General features: G+C 36.0%; 1 protein-coding gene across 1 annotated transcript; it reads right to left on the reverse strand.

Moving 5' to 3' along the window:
- Nucleotides 1-317: 317 nt before the first annotated feature.
- On the reverse strand, nucleotides 318-16,417 carry LOC145692897 (dehydrogenase/reductase SDR family member 11-like; the record flags this gene model as incomplete). The annotated part of the gene is given in 5 exon segments (XM_081768451.1): nucleotides 318-461; nucleotides 5,067-5,225; nucleotides 12,200-12,329; nucleotides 15,401-15,530; nucleotides 16,249-16,417. Coding segments are annotated over 5 exon segments (630 nt in total), but the record flags the coding sequence as incomplete, so codon positions are not given.
- Between the last annotated feature and the right edge of the window lie 1,530 nt (nucleotides 16,418-17,947).

Below are 17,947 nucleotides of genomic sequence, written 5' to 3' on the forward strand. Positions count from 1 at the left end.
TCTGAACTTTGTTTTTATAGATATTCAAACAATAAAACGTAAATGCCAAACAATTGCTGAGTAATTACGTCTTGGTTGCACAACATGGGCTTGGGGTTAGTTGGCGATGTAGTATTTCACAACCTCTGTATGAGGTTATCAGAATAAGAACAAGAGAAGCAAACTGAGATTTCTTGCCATTTAGTATTAAGATTAGTATATTAGGAAAACTTTTCTCTCTTAGAGTGTAGCGATAAATTTTAAATGTTTACCAATGTAACTGACTTGTCGCTATAGATCTATAAGCATGTACAGAACGTAAAAAAGAGGTATCCGTATCCAATCGTTTGATCATTTCTTTATTTTGTTAATGTATACGTATACAGTATTGTGTAATGATGTCGTCTGACTATGTGAATACACACACATCTTCCTCCGCTTTATGCTGGTTGTTCCGTTGGTCTTACAATAACATCATGAATCTGGAATGATAATTAAAAATTTAGTAACTGAATTGCCAATATTAAATTATTTATTAAAAATATTTGTATAAAAAAATGTAGTATTTAACTGCTAAATAATAGTGGTAACGAATACCTGCAACTTCTTTGTCTATTTAGCCCATTGGTTTATATTGGGAAATTACTTTTCTGTGATTTTTTAAATAATCTGTAATTCTAATGGTCTGGTTTTACTGATTTGTTCTTCAAAACTATTTACGTGACTGAAAATTAAACGTTATATTTTTAATTTTAATAATCAAATTTACGTAATAATAGGTTTATAAACCAAACAAATTCATTGTAGAAATTCAAAGAACGTTTAACTAGATTTGAAAAACAATTCAATAAAATCACAATATTCAATTTTTAGTTCATTGTAAATAAAATAGAAAAAATCTACGTGCGAGAGATGATCAGAAACTAAGATTACAATGCCTGTATTTCTAGAGGACTAGCTCGGGAGAGTAGTGCTCCCGGAAGTAGAAACGAGAAACACAGTTCTGATTGGTTGGCGTTATCCACTTCTTGCCACGTTGCATTAAAATAACATAAATCAAAGACTTGGTGCTGTCGGCCTTCGTGGCCGAGTGGGCTAGCACTCTATGCTAGTAGTAGAAGTCTCTTTTGGCGCGAGTTCAAACCCGGCCCGAGGAAAGTTTTTTTTACATTTTTTTTACATTTTTATAACACTTATTAAATTAAAATAATATGAAAATAATACTTAAAAAAGTGATTTATTTACTTTTTTTGTAGTACTTATGCCCTTGTACTCCATGATATAGGGCTCGTTTTGTTCCCCTTGTACTTCATGATATAAATTTTGTGACCAACTTAGAACAACTGGTTAGGATAGCGCGTAAAACAGCTGGCTAGAGTAGCGCGCGGAAAAACGTACTTCCGGGAGTATTACTCTCCCGAGCGGGTCGTATTTCTAGAGCTTCGTCTGTTATAGAGGAATAAGAAGTATGCGGTAATGTTAATAAAGGAGTTGGGGAGAAGAGTTTCAGCCGCCTAAGGCGCTAGTTATTCGTAAACACAAATGATGATTCGTTTGGGAAATTAGTCTCGCAAAGAAGTCCGCTGAGTTATTCAATTTCTGTGGGCGAAACATGTAACTGCGACTGAATTTCACTGGCAGCTGGTTGAGGTTTGCCGGTGAGACTGTCGTAGAATGGTGTCGAGAGTTTGCGCCTGATCGAAAGAAAATATCGCCGACGAGGAGCGTAGTGACCGGCCCAGCACGGCATCAACAGATTTGAAAACAGTTGGGACATCATCGACCACCCTTTTTCCTATAGCCCAGACCTCGCTCTAAGCGACTTTCACCTGTTTCCGCACCTGAAGGAGCATCCAGGAGGTCGCTTCGCTTCAGATGAACAGGTGAAACACTTCGTAACAACGTGGCTGAACACGCGAGGATAGGATTATAACCAGAATGGAATCTTCAAACTCATTCTACGATATGACAAGTACCTCAGGCGATATGCAGATTATGTCGAAAAATGAACTATCTATCTATTGCCTGTATAGATTGTATGATATATGCACATTTCACTGAAGGCTTTGTAACCTTACTTTTTGAACACCCCTCGTTTAAATCAATGGATTAAAAAAAATTAAAGAAGGTATATGTATTCAATATACTGGAATTATGGAAGTTTCAAAGACACAGGTCTGTAGTAATTATTTTATAGAAAATTGCGTAAGGTTACGAAACATTAGGGAAAACAGATTATCATTCTCCTGATAATGAGGTGATTGGCATGTTAACTCATGACATCATATCTACACAGACATGTGTTAATCTCGGTACTTTTCTTGATGAAGTTAACTCGTGTGGAAAACTTTCTGATGGAAGAAAAAATGGTTCGCGTGTGAAAGGACGTAGCCCTATATATATGAAGTGTGTGTGTGTCTTAAGTAATTTTACATTTGTTTTTACTTGCACTTATCTAATTAACATAAGATCATTAAAAAAAAGACAACAGCAAGCAAAGAAAAAAGAACACATACTACCAAGAAAGAATATTGCAGAACACAAATGAACAAGCTTGAAAACGATAAATCAAGGATTATCTGATTTTTAAACTTTCTATTCAAATATAATTAATGGAATTAACATTGGTTATATAGTATTATATTAACTTGTGATTCAATAGTTTTTAATATACATTAATATTTGAATACTTCGAAGAATACGATTTATTGCATTTATTCAGAATTTTCTTAATAGATAATCACCATAAGCATCTTTGTTTCGCTGGCGGGTTATTAATATCATTCATAGTCAGCCTTTGCCCATCTCTCACTTTGTTGCCACAACATTTTACTTTCCATCAAAATATATTTTCTACTCAATGAGTATCTTCTCTCTTTCTCTTTTTAATTATGTCAAATAATGTGTTTCCAATTGTTCTACTCGTAAATTCTTTATTGTATTTTTATGTATCAAATTAGACTTTTTCCATTTTTTTGCCGTACCCAACATTCTAAAGGTATCTATTCGCTTTTCAGTGCTTTTTGGTAATACAAGGTGTGACACACACGAACACACACAAAACGAGACTGGTCCAATAAATCACTGTACTTACAGAATCAGTTCTCTGTGACATTATCACCTTTAAAGTAGTCCCCTTCAGCATTCACATACTTCTGCATTCGGTGCTGCCGTTGCTGGTAACAGTTCTGGAACGAGGTTTTTGGAAGGCCCTTCAGGAGATTCTCCGTTTTTGCCTGAACCTTTTTAACTGAGGTAAAATTGGCTCCCTTTAAGCAAGATTTAACTTTGGGAAATAGAAAGAAGTCACATGAAGCCAAATCAAGTGAATAAGGAGGATGCCCCATCACAGTAATGTTTTTGCTGGTCAAAAACTGCTTAACAGATAGAGCCGTGTGAGCGGCTGCATTGTCTTGTACAATAGCCATCCATCACACCACAACTGTGGCCTCTTTTTTCCCTAATTTTATCACGGTCTTTTTAGCACTTCAATGTAGTAGTGTTGATTAACAGTCTGACCACCAGGAACCCATTCAATCATTACAATTCCATAAATGTCGAAGAAGGCAATTTAAGTTTGACATGCGTGCTCTGTCCTTTCCCCCTGAAAACCGCTTATGCCATTCAAACATACGTGTATGAGACAAAGTTTCATTCCCATAAGCCTCGGTTAAGCATTTGGAATTTAGTTGACCGTTTGAAGTGTTTCCGTGGCTGAATTCTTAAGTTTCACAAGTTGATTCTTTGATTTTACATTAGACATTTTTCCCAACTGGTGTGATTGGTTAAGTCGAAACTGGCCGCATGGATAGAGAAGGTGTGTGGGATGACGTCACCAAAACAGTTGTTGCCAACTCCACTCTTTTTTCAAGCTACACATTTAGTCACTTTTTTGTGTGTCACACCTCGTATTTACATTTCTGATTCACACAAAATACTTTCTGATGTTTCCAGCTCCTTTTCCAGTATTTCCCAAGAGTTTTATCATCTACGCACAAAATAACTTTTCCTCTAAGAGAAAAAAAAAAAACCGTTCTCCTGCTTCACCTTTTCCTTTCAACTTCTACAATACATATATTTTACTTCTTTCCAATTATTATTTATTTATTATTCTTGGTATACATACTATTGACAGTTGACAAAGTACCTCGGAATCGTCATATACAGAACATATACACAATTCTTATATTACTTCATTTAAGGAAAAGAAGAAAATGAGATAACACAATGCAATGAATTTGATTTATATATTAAGAAACATTTTAGCCTAAATTCAATCCAAAACAATGTCATTCAAAATTTCCTGTGTACTGTTGAAATTACTGTGGATAACACATTTATGTCGATTTTCAACAAGTTTCTTAAAAAAAAAATAAACATTTCGTGTTTGTCGCATTTTTATAAATTTTTGTAAAGAAATGCTATTACTTTGTAAATTGAATAATGAGTTCTATGAAGATAGTGTGCAATCAGGGACGTACGCAAGAGTGAGTCTTGGGGGTACAAACCCCCTTTCGAAATTTCGACTTTTGTGTAAATTTAGCCTCATTGTAGGGGCAATTTTAGAAATTTTAATATAAAATACCCTCATATTGAGTTTGACCCCCCCGAAATAATTCACGTTCCTGCGTACGCTACTGTGTGCAATATTTCTTTTTGTGTTCAAATACGAATGAAAGTTTGCACGTGTATATCTGTATGAAGACTCATGTTTATTCAGATATTTTTGTACACTAGGAAAGTTCTTTTCAAGCCATCTATAAATTTTATAATCTCACAACTCTGTTCTTACTCGGAAGTAATCTTAATTGTATGTAAAACGCAAATATATATAAAAAAACATTCATTTGTTTAAAAGTGGTTTACATTATTATCTCTTGAGATGTAAATTATGAACATAGTATATATCTTTTTCGAGCTCTAAATGTTAATTAGATTACATTAGGTTTTGCCCTCATGTTTTTTTAACGCATTTCATAGCTTTTCCAAAGTATTCTAGCACTACAATATTTTTTTTAAAAAAAATTAAATTCTTCAATAAAAACTATACAATTAGATGAAAAAGAAAAAAATTATTATGAACGTACCTGAACGTGTGGAGGAGCAGCCAATATTTGATCTACGATATCTGCAATTTCGTTTGATTGTAGTGCTTTCATTGATGTGTACGGCTTCGACGCAGCTTCAGGGTCATTTTCATACAAGCGGTAGGTGAATTCTGTTTCTACAAAGCCTGGACTAACGCTCTGTAAGTATACAAATAGAATCAAGTTTCGAGAGATGTTAATTAACATGTATATGCACAAAACTGATTTGTGAAAACATAAGACCATTCTTAATGATTGCTTAAAAGTACAACAAATAATGCTGGTATAAAGCTTTTTAATTTCGGACAAGGTAGTTCTTTCATTGATTTTTTAAGCAAAGTTTTATTAAAATTGTTGAGTTAACTTTACAATGCCCGCTCCAGCTGGTATACTCTCTCAGAAACAAGGAATTACACTTTATTAATTTTATGAATATGGGCAGTGGCGTATTTACGATTTTGTTTCGGGGAGGGCTTTGCTAATTTTCGGGGGGGCTTTGCCTGAAAATGTGAAAATTCTGCAAGATATTTCATATACCTTACTATAGTAAGTAAGATTTCGGGGGGGCTTAAGCCCGGAAGCCACTTCCTAAATACGCCACTGAATATGGGTCAAAACTTTCCTAACCTTAAGCTAACCGCTCCTACCTTATTTTACTCTCCTCTACCGTACCCTACTATACTATACCCTTTTAAAGCGGTCCTATTTATCGATGCGCAACTGGAGCGTGTAATATAAAGTTTACCCAAATTGTTTTCCGAAATTTCCTAAAGTCGAAAACCTCAAATTCGATAGTCATAACTATTATGTATCTAAATTGTTAGTAGTGAACCTATCAACTCAGAAATACATACTCTTAATATTGAATAACTTATTTAATGAATGCCCAAGCTCAGCGAAGTGTATATATCAATTATCAAACAACAGAAACAGTTCTAATGTTAATACGACGCTTCCAATCAATGTTACTTACGAATTATGCATATTCAATGAATTATCACCATTCAAACCCGATTACGTAATTAGTTAATAAATAACTTGAGTTTCAAACTCTTTTAACTTCTTTCCATACAGGAGGTACAACCAAACTATAAATTGTTTCAAGTCGTAACTTTATTTCAGCATTTCAGATCAATAAAAAATAATAAAAAAAAAATATGTAAATATAGCTATATTTATGTAAAAATCTTACTCTCGAAGGTACTTCTGTGCAGGCACGTAGCCAAAGGGGGGTCCGTACCCCCCTTCGAGACCAGAAATGAAAAAAAAATTAAGGAAGGATGAAACAAAATGAAATTAGAAAACTACAGGAAGCTTTTGGTTACTCTTTCTTATGAGGAGATTTGTATTGGCGTGGTGAGCGAGATATCTTGGAAGAGTCAGGGAATTTGGAATTTCTAGAAAAGTTACGGACTTCTCAGAATTTCTGCTACTAGTCAGGGAGATTTCAAGCTTCCGAAAGCATAGTGCCGTTGCGTAACAGCGTGGACTTTTTTTTATCATAATTTTTCGTCATCGCATCCTTGCAGTATCAAACATGTTATTTCAAAAACAATTTTCTACTGCTCCTTTAACCTGTCATTTGGAACAGACAGTAGTTGACGGAATAATAAAAACAAAAATTTATGTAGAAAGTAAGTTTTGTCAAAATTTAATTCAACAGAGAAAGGAACGAAGATATTGTAAAATATTGTACAAGACATTATTGAATGTGTACTTTTTATAATAGTAGATATGTACTTTTTATAATAATTGAGGTCATAATGAAAGGAAAATTGTTATATTTGAATAAACAGAGGAAGGACGTAAATATTGTATAATCTTTTTCAATACTTTTTTTTTTATTATTTTACTCGAAATTTCTTCGTAGTTTGTTATTAAAATTGTTATCAACATATCCTCAATTTATTGTCCTAACAAGCCAATATATGTTGATTGTAAAGTAGTTTAGAGTGATCGAGCTCCTAGGCGTTCAGAACTTCATGCCCCCCTCCCCCATTGCGAAATCCTGGCTAAACGAACCAATATATGTTTCAGTAAAATAGTTTAGAACGATCGAGCCCCTGGTGCGATGACCACAGTATTTCATGTCACGGATCCTCCCTTCACGAAATCCTGGCTACGTGTCTGCTTCTGTGGAATATCATTTTGTAGAAGTCAACAATGAATTATATAAAAAGAATATAGTTAATAATAATATCTGTTGCATAAAGGAATAATTAATATTTACTGGTCAATTTTACACTTCGCCAATTTTGAATATCAAAGTGCAAACAGAGCTCCTTCGTAGCTAAATGGTTAGTGTACTGGTTCGATTCCCGCTGGAAACTTGTGAGGTTCGATACTACATTAAACGGAAGGTTTCATGTCTCGTATAAAATCGATTTGAAAGAAACGTTAAATGTAAATCCAACCTAGCATCTAAAGTTCAAAAAAGTAAAGATTAGAGTTTCGTTTGTGTTTATATGTGATTCACAAATTCTTTCTCTCCCTGTATATACAGGGTGGTAGGTAACTCCACCGAAAAACTTTTGGAGACTGTTCCTTATACGAAATGAAAGAAAAAAGCTCTGATAAACATGGGTCGAAAAACGTCTCCTTTCCGAGTTATGAACTACCGAAAATTCGAAATATCACGTTTCAAAACATCCTGGCTTAGAAACTATAGTGCCAATTTCAAGCGGTTTAAGGAATTACACAGGAACTGGTATACGCTCTATCTAAATATCCATGTTTCAGAATTCACCGGTACCAGCGAAAAGAAAGCACCATTAGTACTTAAAGGAGTATCTCTATACTTCAACTTCATTTTCACAGTTCCTTTCACCGATAACGGAAGATGGTAAAACATGGATATTTAGATAAAGAACATAGAGAAAGGAGGCATTTTTCGGCCGATGTTTATTAGAACTTTTTTCTTTCATTTACTATAAGGAATCGCCTCCAAAAGTTTGTCGGTGGAGTTACCTACCACCCTGTATAGCCTATATAAGACTCTACAAGTATACCTAATTTCGCAAATGTATTGTACATATGCATTTATGTTATTTTTCCTTTTTGAAATTTAGTAATTTTGTCTTGAAGTTTAGACCACAGTTCGTTGTAATTTTGCAGTTGTAAAACATGGATGCAATATTATTTTTTGTTACTGATTTTGCAGTGCATATTATGCTTCATATATCTAATCCAATTAATAATGAATTTATTACATGTGTGAATTTATTAATGAATTTGTTTTCTACTTCATACGTTTTTATTAGCCTACTCATTTTTATTAGATAACATCATTTCTATCTTGTCACTCAAATTAGCTAATGTAAGGAAAATGTAACTACACAAGAAAACTATTTGAAATAATAAACCTCATGAAACACATATTGAATAATACAATATAAAAAATAATCTTACTGTGTTAATCAAATAAACAAGACATATTGAATTCAAAGATTACGTGTTATTTGCCACGACTCAATTTTGGTATTGTTTGCCACGGTATAGTTCTCTCTAGCTTATTTCACAATCGTGAAGATTTATACAAAATCGACTTCTAAGCTAAGGGTTGCCAGATGACCATATTATAAAAATTAAATCTATCATATTTATAAACAGACTGCATACAATAAAATTGTCCCAAGAACGTTATTGGGTTACTGCCCTATCGACTGTTAAAGCCACAGTTAAATTTATTCAAGGTAAGTTCAAGCACTCGAGATAAAAATTTGTTTCCTCATAAACTCTCCAAATGCATTTTCGAACTTTCATGATGATCAACAAATGCATGATAACTTTCAATGTTTATACTAGGAAGGACCCCAAAAAATAAACTTTTGTTTTTTAAAAAATATTTATTTTTTTAACAAAATTCTTTCAGCTCCTTCAAAGTACTCTGCATTAGATGCGATGCACTTCAACAGTCTTCTCTGTCACTATTTGAAGCACTTCTGGAACTCTTCAACTTTAATATTGTCCAGTGCCCTCTGCGAAGCTCTTTTTACAGCCTCCATATAATAAATTTGCTTACCTTGTAGATGTTTTTAATTTTCGGGAACAGAAAAAAAACTCGCACGGGGCTAGGTCTGACGAATGCGGAGAGTGGGGAACGATCTCCTATCCTGAGAGAACAAATAGCGGTTCTCAGACAAGGCCGTGTGTGCGGGAGGCTTGTAATGGTGAAGAAACCAGTCACCTATTCGCAAGAGTTCTGGACGCTCCCTCAGCATATCCTCCCGCAAACGTCTTGAAACTCCCAGAATAAAAATGATTGTTAACAATCTAACCAGGGGAGACAAATTACCAGTGCACAATTCCACGAACATAAGAAAAAAATCATCGCCTTAACATTCGACCTCACTTCTTTTGCTTTATTTTGATCAGGTGAAATCGAAGGTTTTCCACCGGCTAGACCCTTGCTTGGCTTCAGGACCATATCCGTAATTCCAACTCTCATCAGCTGTAATAGACTTAGTCAAAAAATTTGGGTCACTTTCAGTCTGATTGTTCAAGTCCTGGATGAAATTCAGACGTTTGTTTGATCTTATATGACCAGATGAGGAACAAACGTAGGGACAACTCATTTGCGAGCTCCAATTTATTTGAGAAACGACGATCCTCGTTGAGTTTTTGGCGTCCTTTTGAAATGATGAAGGGCGTCCAGAACAACTCATCTCATCACGTTTAAAGCGCCATAACCTCACTCGAAAACTTGTGTGCAGTTCATAGCATTTTTTTTTGAAAAACCTGTTAAAGCATTTAGCAAGTTTTCGATGCCGATTTTTTAAACAAGAATCAAAATTTCAAATTCACTCTTGGTTCCTTTAAATCTGCTATAATGATTTCGCAGGCAGCCAAGGAGAACAACAGCTGAGAAAATGCAATTTTACTCAAACGCTTATCTCCTACGCAGACGCTGCGCCGCTTGAGCAACTGATTTGGGGACGTCTTTACTTCCTAAAGTTTGTAAATATGACAAAATGTATGTCATACGCTAATAATGAGTTTTATTTGTACTTCATGAACCGATGCTCGTGCACAATGGTGATAGTTTCTTTTGCGAACTGGAACAGATGTCTGCCTTTCTGCTGAAATTTCAAAATAAAACCTGCCATGCATTAGTTTTGGCTCGTGTTTCACAAGTTGGGATTTGTGATCCAATTTATGCATCTCGATCGGGCACAAGGTTTAACCAAATGAAGTTGAATGGTCAAATTTTGAATTAGGTTTGACTGATTTGTATGTGGGTAGTCCCAATAGTGCCAGTCTGGCGTACAGATGGCGGTTGTTGTATGAAAACGAGCTAGATTGTATTTTGTGGGAGTCCGCTCGTTCGTTTAGAACAGTAAATATTTGGTAGTAGATTTTATGGGAGGCCGTATGAGCTGCTGCAAAGACGAACATTGCAGTGGCCGACCAAATCAGGTGACCGAGGCAAATATGCCGAAGAAAATACACAAAATGGTACTGGATGACCGATGACAAAATGCAAATGAAAGTGATGGATAGTAGACATGGCAAGTATTTCAAAAAGTTCTGTACATTGCATATTAACTAAAAATTCGGACACGAGGAATCCCGTTTGCCCCGTTTGCTCACAATGGAACACAAACAGCGTTGTTAGGATGTTTCAATCGAGTGTTTGGCGATGTTTTACAGCAATAAAGTGAATTTTTGCATCGATTCATAGCCATGGATGAAACATGGAACCATCATTTTACATTTGAGACGAAGGAACAATCAAAATAATGGACTGAAAGGGAAGAATCGGCTCCAAAGAAGGCGAAGACAGTTTCATTTGCTGGCAAGGTGAGGACACCAACTTTTTTCTTAGGATGCTTGTGGCATACTTTTCATTTTAATCTTTAAACAAGAAAAACAATCAACGTTGAGTATTATGCAAACTTATTGTAGCGTTTGAATGATGGACTCAAGAGAAAAACGGCTGCATTTGATAAAAAAAGAAAATATTCTTTCAAGGAGACAATGCGCCATCCGTTATTGCAATGGCCAAAGTCAATGAGTTAAAGTTCGAATTGCTTCCTTACGCATGCTATTCGCCAGATTTAACCCTCTCGGATATTTTTTTTCCAAACTTGAAAAAAGTAGCTTCGTGGTAAAACGTTTGCCATCAATGAAAAGGTGGAGTTTGAGCTTAATGGCTATTTTGAGGAGCTCGACGGTCCTTACTATAAACAGGGTATCAGGGTATCAAAGCTATTAAACATCGATGGGAAAAGTGTATCGCTGAAAGTAGACTATGTTGAGAAATAACTATATTTTCCCCATTTGTTTTGTTTTGTAGCGAAGACGAAGGCATGGATCCACTAGTAGTTGGCCTGGGATCGAAGCGTAGTCTTGGATCCGCTAGTAGTTGGCCTGGGAGCGAAGACGTAGTCATGGATTCATGAGTAGTTGACCTGACAGCGAAGGCGTAGTCATGGATTCATGAGTAGTTGGCCTGGTAGGAAGAAATGTAGTCACGGATCCACGAGTAGTTGGCCTGGCAGCGAAGGCGTAGTCATGGATTCATGAGTAGTTGGCCTGGCAGCGAAAGCGTAGTCATGGATTCATGAGTAGACGGCCTGGTAGGGAGAAATGTAGTCATAGATCAACGAATAGTTGACCTGGCAGCGAAGGCGTAGTCATGGATTCACTAGTAGTTGGCCTGGTAGGAAAAATGTAGTCATGGATCCACGAGTTGTTGGCCTGACAGCGAAGGCGTAATCATGGATTCACGAGTAGCTGGCCTGTAGGAAAAAATGTAGTCATGGATCCACGAGTAGGTGGCCTGGCAGCGAAGGCGTAGTTATAAATCCACGACTAGTTATCCTGCAAAACCATCCACTATGCTATCGATGTTCATGTTTCCTCTGTCACCATTATCTTTGATCCACTTCAGGTTACTTATCAGCTCCTACCCCTCAAACTGAGAAGGCAGGAAGCAAACTGTGACGTCGTCACAAAGCAAATGGCCGTAAACTAACAACGAACAGGGCTAATTTTGAGTTAGAAACTGGACCAATGAAGCTCTTTAGTATTTTGTGCTAGTTACGATTCATATGTATAACAACCAATATTACCGCCCACATAGAAAATTTTCTTGCTGTATCACACACATGACCTGTTACTTAACTACTTACAGCAACTCGAATGTGACTCTTGATGTTTCTGAGTTCTCGACGCAGTCCTTCTGTGAGAGCTCTAACAGCATGCTTTGTAGCGGCATAAAAGTGTGTGGCCGTTGCTGGTGGCACTCTGTGTCCAGAAAGGCTGTTTAGGTGAAAAATGAACAGAGATAAATATCAAGGAAAGATCTTGTGCAATAGCTAACTTATCTACAATTTTCCGTGCTAGTATTTCTGTCATTTAATCAAACTTAAAGAAAAGTAATTGTGACAATAAATACGATGTTTAGTCAAGTTCATTCAACAAAAAAATCAAGCAATACCAAACGTGACAGGACTACTGTTTTATATATATATATGATTATCTGGATGATAGATATCAATATCAACGTTGTGGGTTGTGCTGTAGGTTCTTGAAGCTATATCAGTACGGACTGTTTAGGGTGATCCATACTGAAATTGTACTGATTTCAATTTTTTTGAAGGCCTTGAAATGTCTTTGATAGATTTTTTCTATGTATTTCTCCTTTTGAAACCGCATTGATTTACGTTCTTAAGTACTAACAAAACCAATACTCTTATTTTATTACTTCCCAAGCAAGATTAGAACTGCAATGAACTTTTTATTACTTTCGTAGAGTGACTACAACGGGTGATGAAGTTGCTCCTGCTCAAATATAGAAAGACGTATTTTATGAATTAGCTTTTATATTGTTATTAATTAGTGACCCATTATATGGTTGCATTGTGAATTTATGTTCCATTTTACTCTTACTAGTGTTTAACCGAATAATTTGTCATTTTTTTTATCAGGTAGAAGTAACTCGTATCCAAAATTCATAAGAACTTGGTAGAGATACTAGAGAACGTTTTCTTCGTCACATAATGTAGTGAAGACATGGTGTGATTTCAAATGTGATAGAGAGACGTGTTAGGATGAATATGCAGACAGAGCACAGAAAACTGTAACGATGACCGAAACATCAACAAAGTTCACAACACTGTGCTGCAGTATCATCGAGTTTCCATCCGTTATGTCGCTGAGATATGTGGCTTCTCATGTGGCACTGTGCAAAACGTAATTTCCCAGGTCTACCAAATGAAAAGCAATTCTGCAAGATGTGACCCTCGAAACCTTAACGCACTCTAGTGCTCATCCGTCGTGAACTCTTAGTTTCGTGCTGACATAGATTTCCTTGCCCAATTTGTAACTATAGATGAAACTTGGGCTTATCAAATTGTCCCAAAGCAGGGGCGTCATTTCAGACTTCGCTTGAGGGGGGCAAGAGCACCACCAACATAAGACTTTCACGTTTTGTACTAGTATATTAGTAGACAATCGATTAAAGTATATGTATATCTCAAACTCTTGGGGGGCAATTGCCCCCTCCTGTCCCCACTAAATGACGCTCCTGTCCCAAAGACTAAAAGAGAATAAGTTTAAGCTGCAATCGTCAACCAGAAAGGTAATTACCTTAATTATATCTGGTTGCAAGGTGTATTCTTTTTGTGGACTATCCACAGAGATCAAACTATCACAGTATATAACTCGTTGTGTGCTCTTATAGCAGGACAAGGCTCCCATCCACATGACACGCAATGCGAGGGCTACTATCGCAGATGCATAGTTTGAAGTAATGGCCTATCTTCCTATTCTCCAGATTTGGGCAACCAGTGACCTGTGTTTGTTCAAACGCTTGAAGAACGACTTGCGTGGGTAGAGAGTTTCTGTTGATTCTGAGGTGATAGCGGCTGTAGACTGTAGGTTGGAAGACCAGTCGAAGGATTTTTCTTTCTGCAAGGTATCTAGGCACTGTAGGATCTATTTCAGAAGTTCATTGGTGTTTTTCACTGGAGTATTTTTTTTAAAAAAAGATGCCACCTAGAGCTACTCTTTCTATGTTAGAGTCAGAGCTAATAGGTTTCCCTTCGTACTTTGCTTTCTGAATACGAGTTCCGTGCAGGGCTTAAGGGTCTTCACTACAGCGAAATTAAACTACCACTAATTGTAGTGTTTTTCTGTAATATCTTCAAAACAAATAAAAATATTCGAAAAGCAAAAACGTAGTGAACTAGACAATACGATTTTGCATATGATTACATTATTACAACTCATCTATCTGCTTTCAATTTGCAACTGTAGCAATTTTTGCGGGTTCTGTAAATAGCGGCATACCAAAAGCAAATAGGTGAATTGTGGTAAAGGTATCACATGCAAAATCATATTGTCTAGTTTACTACGTTTCTGCTTTTCGAATATTTTTATTTGTTTTGAAGATATTACAGAATAACTCTAAAATTAGCGGTAGTTTAATTTCGCTGTAGTGAAGACCCTTAACCCTTATCTGGGCAAGCGGGGCCTTCCAGGCCCAGTAGCTTCATTTTTTCGAATTTCTCAATAACCATAAATATTTCGATGACATAAAATTCTGAATTCTTCTATCGTTAGTCGAAGTTAAAGTCATGAACATATCGAGTTGGTAAGGCTAATAGAGTTGGTAAGGTCCAGTTGCCCGTCTACGTTACAAAAATATCTTGCCCGGACAAGGGTTAAGGAACGATATGGTGAAATCAGATATTGAAGGTGATGCAAGATATTGAATCGTCAATTAAAATATATAGTTATTAATGCATATCTATAAAAGTCTTAAATTATATGATGGAATTTAGGAAACTACTTAGTGTGAATCGTTTGTAAATTAAGGAATAAGAAACATTAAACATACTTTTGAAAAAGAAGAAACATCAATTATCAAGAAAATTTTAGTTAAATCAATATTTTACAATCGTACTTGATTTCCAGACATCTTACTGGTGATCTCTCTATATAAAACAATGATGATTTTAAACTGGCGGAAGTATGACGTAGGAATATGCTTTTATTATCTGAGAAAAGCGGAGAGAAACACAATGAGGGAAGGAGAATAAGAGATAAAGAGGAGAATGAAACAAACAAGCTTTGGTAGTGAAGCTAGTCTTGGAACAAAGAGTAGCATTATTGCAGAAAACCATTGACTACGCTTTTGATGTTCTTGTTTGCTTACTGTCATCTTCCTTTCATGAACGTCAAATTACCTGCCAGCTCCTTCCTCTCTTCGTGTCGTTTATTGAAGAGGTAAGCAGGAAACTACAACGTCACAGAATATTCAGCTAGAAACGACTCACATCAAAAGTTAAAAAGGACATTGCTAACTTAACATTACGAAAGCTTATTACCTGCTAATGTGAATAATCTGTCCATCATCAACGTTTCTTTCCCTCATTGACTTCACGGCTTCCCTCGTACAAAGGCACAAAGCAATAACATTCACATCCATCTGATATCGCCATGCTTCGGGAGTGCCATCTGGAAAATTGTCAAAATAAAAGTTTTATACAGTGAACCCTAAATTCAGCAAATTGAAATATAATGAAGAAGAAAACCAAAACATTAGGGCAGTGGCGTAGCTGGAATTTTTCAGGGAGGGAGCACTTATATTTTGAAGATGTCACTGAGGGTTACTCTCCCTTTGTCCATATATATATAGATGCAGATACTTGTCAATTTAATGAAAATACCTGGAGTTTAGAAACACGATGATCTGAGTATCTGAGTTGGAAATGGTCTGAAAACACATTCTTACAGACTTACAATTCGACGAAAATAACAAACATCACATTTCGAAATATTTTAGCTTGACAACTATAGTTCCTACCGTAAGAAGTTCAAGGTATTAAATGGGAATTAGTAGACGTTCTATCTAGCGAAACGAACTGCATGAATGAAGTTAAGGTATGGGGATAGACTTTTGAGTACAGATTGAGCATTTATTTTGTCGAGACTGGAGGTTTGTTCTCGGTTCATTACAGAACTTTTATTACATTTTTGTAAAAGGAGAGCTGGTTAGTTCATTGCAAGAAAACGACATAACGTATTGTTTAACCAGATCAAAGCTGTTTTTAATAACTTGCTAGGCTATAAAGAAGCATATATTGTGATAATGTATCTTTAAGAATTCTTAACTGTTTACGAAACAATTTCGATTAGAGAATTCTCTTCTTGGAGATATTGGAAACCACTTTACCTAGAAGCGATTCATTTTTGGCCAGTCCAGCATTATTGACGCAGACGTCCACTCCTCCCAGCTCCTTCTTTATCCAAGCAAACATCCCTAGAACTTCATCGTCTTTGCTTACGTCACATTTATACGGATACAGCGTACCTGGCTGACCTTTTAACTGAGCAGCAATTGCCTACAAGAAAGAAAACTTCATTTATAACTACAGTAATACATAATTTTTGTTTCGAATTTCGTTTGAGCAAATTGCGGGGAAGTTGTCATTAGGTGAGTTGTCATTAATGTGCATGCAAAACTAAAGATTTTTGGGGTCAACTCCTTACCCTGCTTACCAAGGTAGAAGTTGGAGAAATTCCAAGAATGTGAAGTGCAGAGCGACTATAATACCACATATGAGGACATGGCAGATACGAAATTATTAACTACGCGAGTGAGGGACAGTAAAAGAGGGGGAAACACAGCCTGTATGACTGCCAGCAGATTTAATGACCAAATTGACAGGGAAAGGAGGTTAGATAGAGGAATAGCACAATCCAAATGAAATCGACCAATTTCCAGGTCAAAAGTTGCTGACAAAATTTATTTATTTTTTAAAAGTTTTAACCTAAGATTGTACCACATTCAGGGAGTTGAAAGCAGGTATTCATTTTTTTTTTTTTTAGCCGCGCAGGTTTGTTTGTAGCGACCATTTTGTATAGGCGTGTGTGCGTATTTTGTACTTTTCAGAGGATTTCGTTAAACGCTGTAACTTTTTAGGTTTTAAAGATAATGAGTTCAAACCAAAACCATATGAAAGTTAATGGAATGGACAACATTCTGTGTTCTGTGCACATTGAGACGTACTTTAGAGCGTTGAAAGAAAAAGCCCTGAACATTGCGGTTGGAAACCTAGAAATGGCCATTTTGGAATGTTCATTTTGAAACAAAGTAAATGAGACTCACCTTCAATTTTTGTCTACATAGAGACTAGATAGTAAACAACGTCCCAAACAAGTTACAGGTCTGAGAACCATATATTTGATTTTCTGGAAATTTTTAAACATTGCGAATTTTTGAAAAATTGTGTATTTTCACCATCAAATATCTCAGGAAGGACACAAGTGAAAAATCTAAAATTTGCACAAAATAGACGATGGTTGGGCAGTAATAAGTAAGTAAAATTGTATCACTGTGACTTGAATTGTTTCTGAGCTATAAGTTGTTACAATGATGTGAAATTCGCGATTTTAACAGCTCAACAGATGTACAGGTTTTGTGTTGATAGTATCTCAGACATACAATTTAGCTATGTTTCATCAGAAGGAGTGCTGTCAAACAGCAAGAAATTCGAGATTTGCTACTTGTAAAAGAATTGTCATTGCCAGATCATATCATAGATTTATGCCTCTGACGCAAACACAAATCAGATGTTATGAAGAACATAGCATGCTATCATTTGCTCCTAATGATACCGTAGCCTGTATTTACGTCGAGAAATGAGGGATTGGGAAAATTAAAGACATCAGTCAGGAAAATAACGATCTTTTTTTTTTAACTTTTTCATCCCCATGGCCCAAGAACCTTTCTTTAAAACTACCTACGAATGACAAAGTGTGGGTGCCAATCACTAAGGTTCTCCGGAAACTCACACCCACAGAGTTCACAACTCTTACAGATCGTTCTTTCAATATCAGTGCCGAACTCTGTACACAAATTAGTCAACTGT

This window comes from Thermobia domestica, chromosome 8 (genome assembly GCF_964235325.1).
Source record: "Thermobia domestica chromosome 8, izTheDome1.hap1.1, whole genome shotgun sequence".
Taxonomy (NCBI): Eukaryota; Metazoa; Arthropoda; class Insecta; order Zygentoma; family Lepismatidae; genus Thermobia; species Thermobia domestica.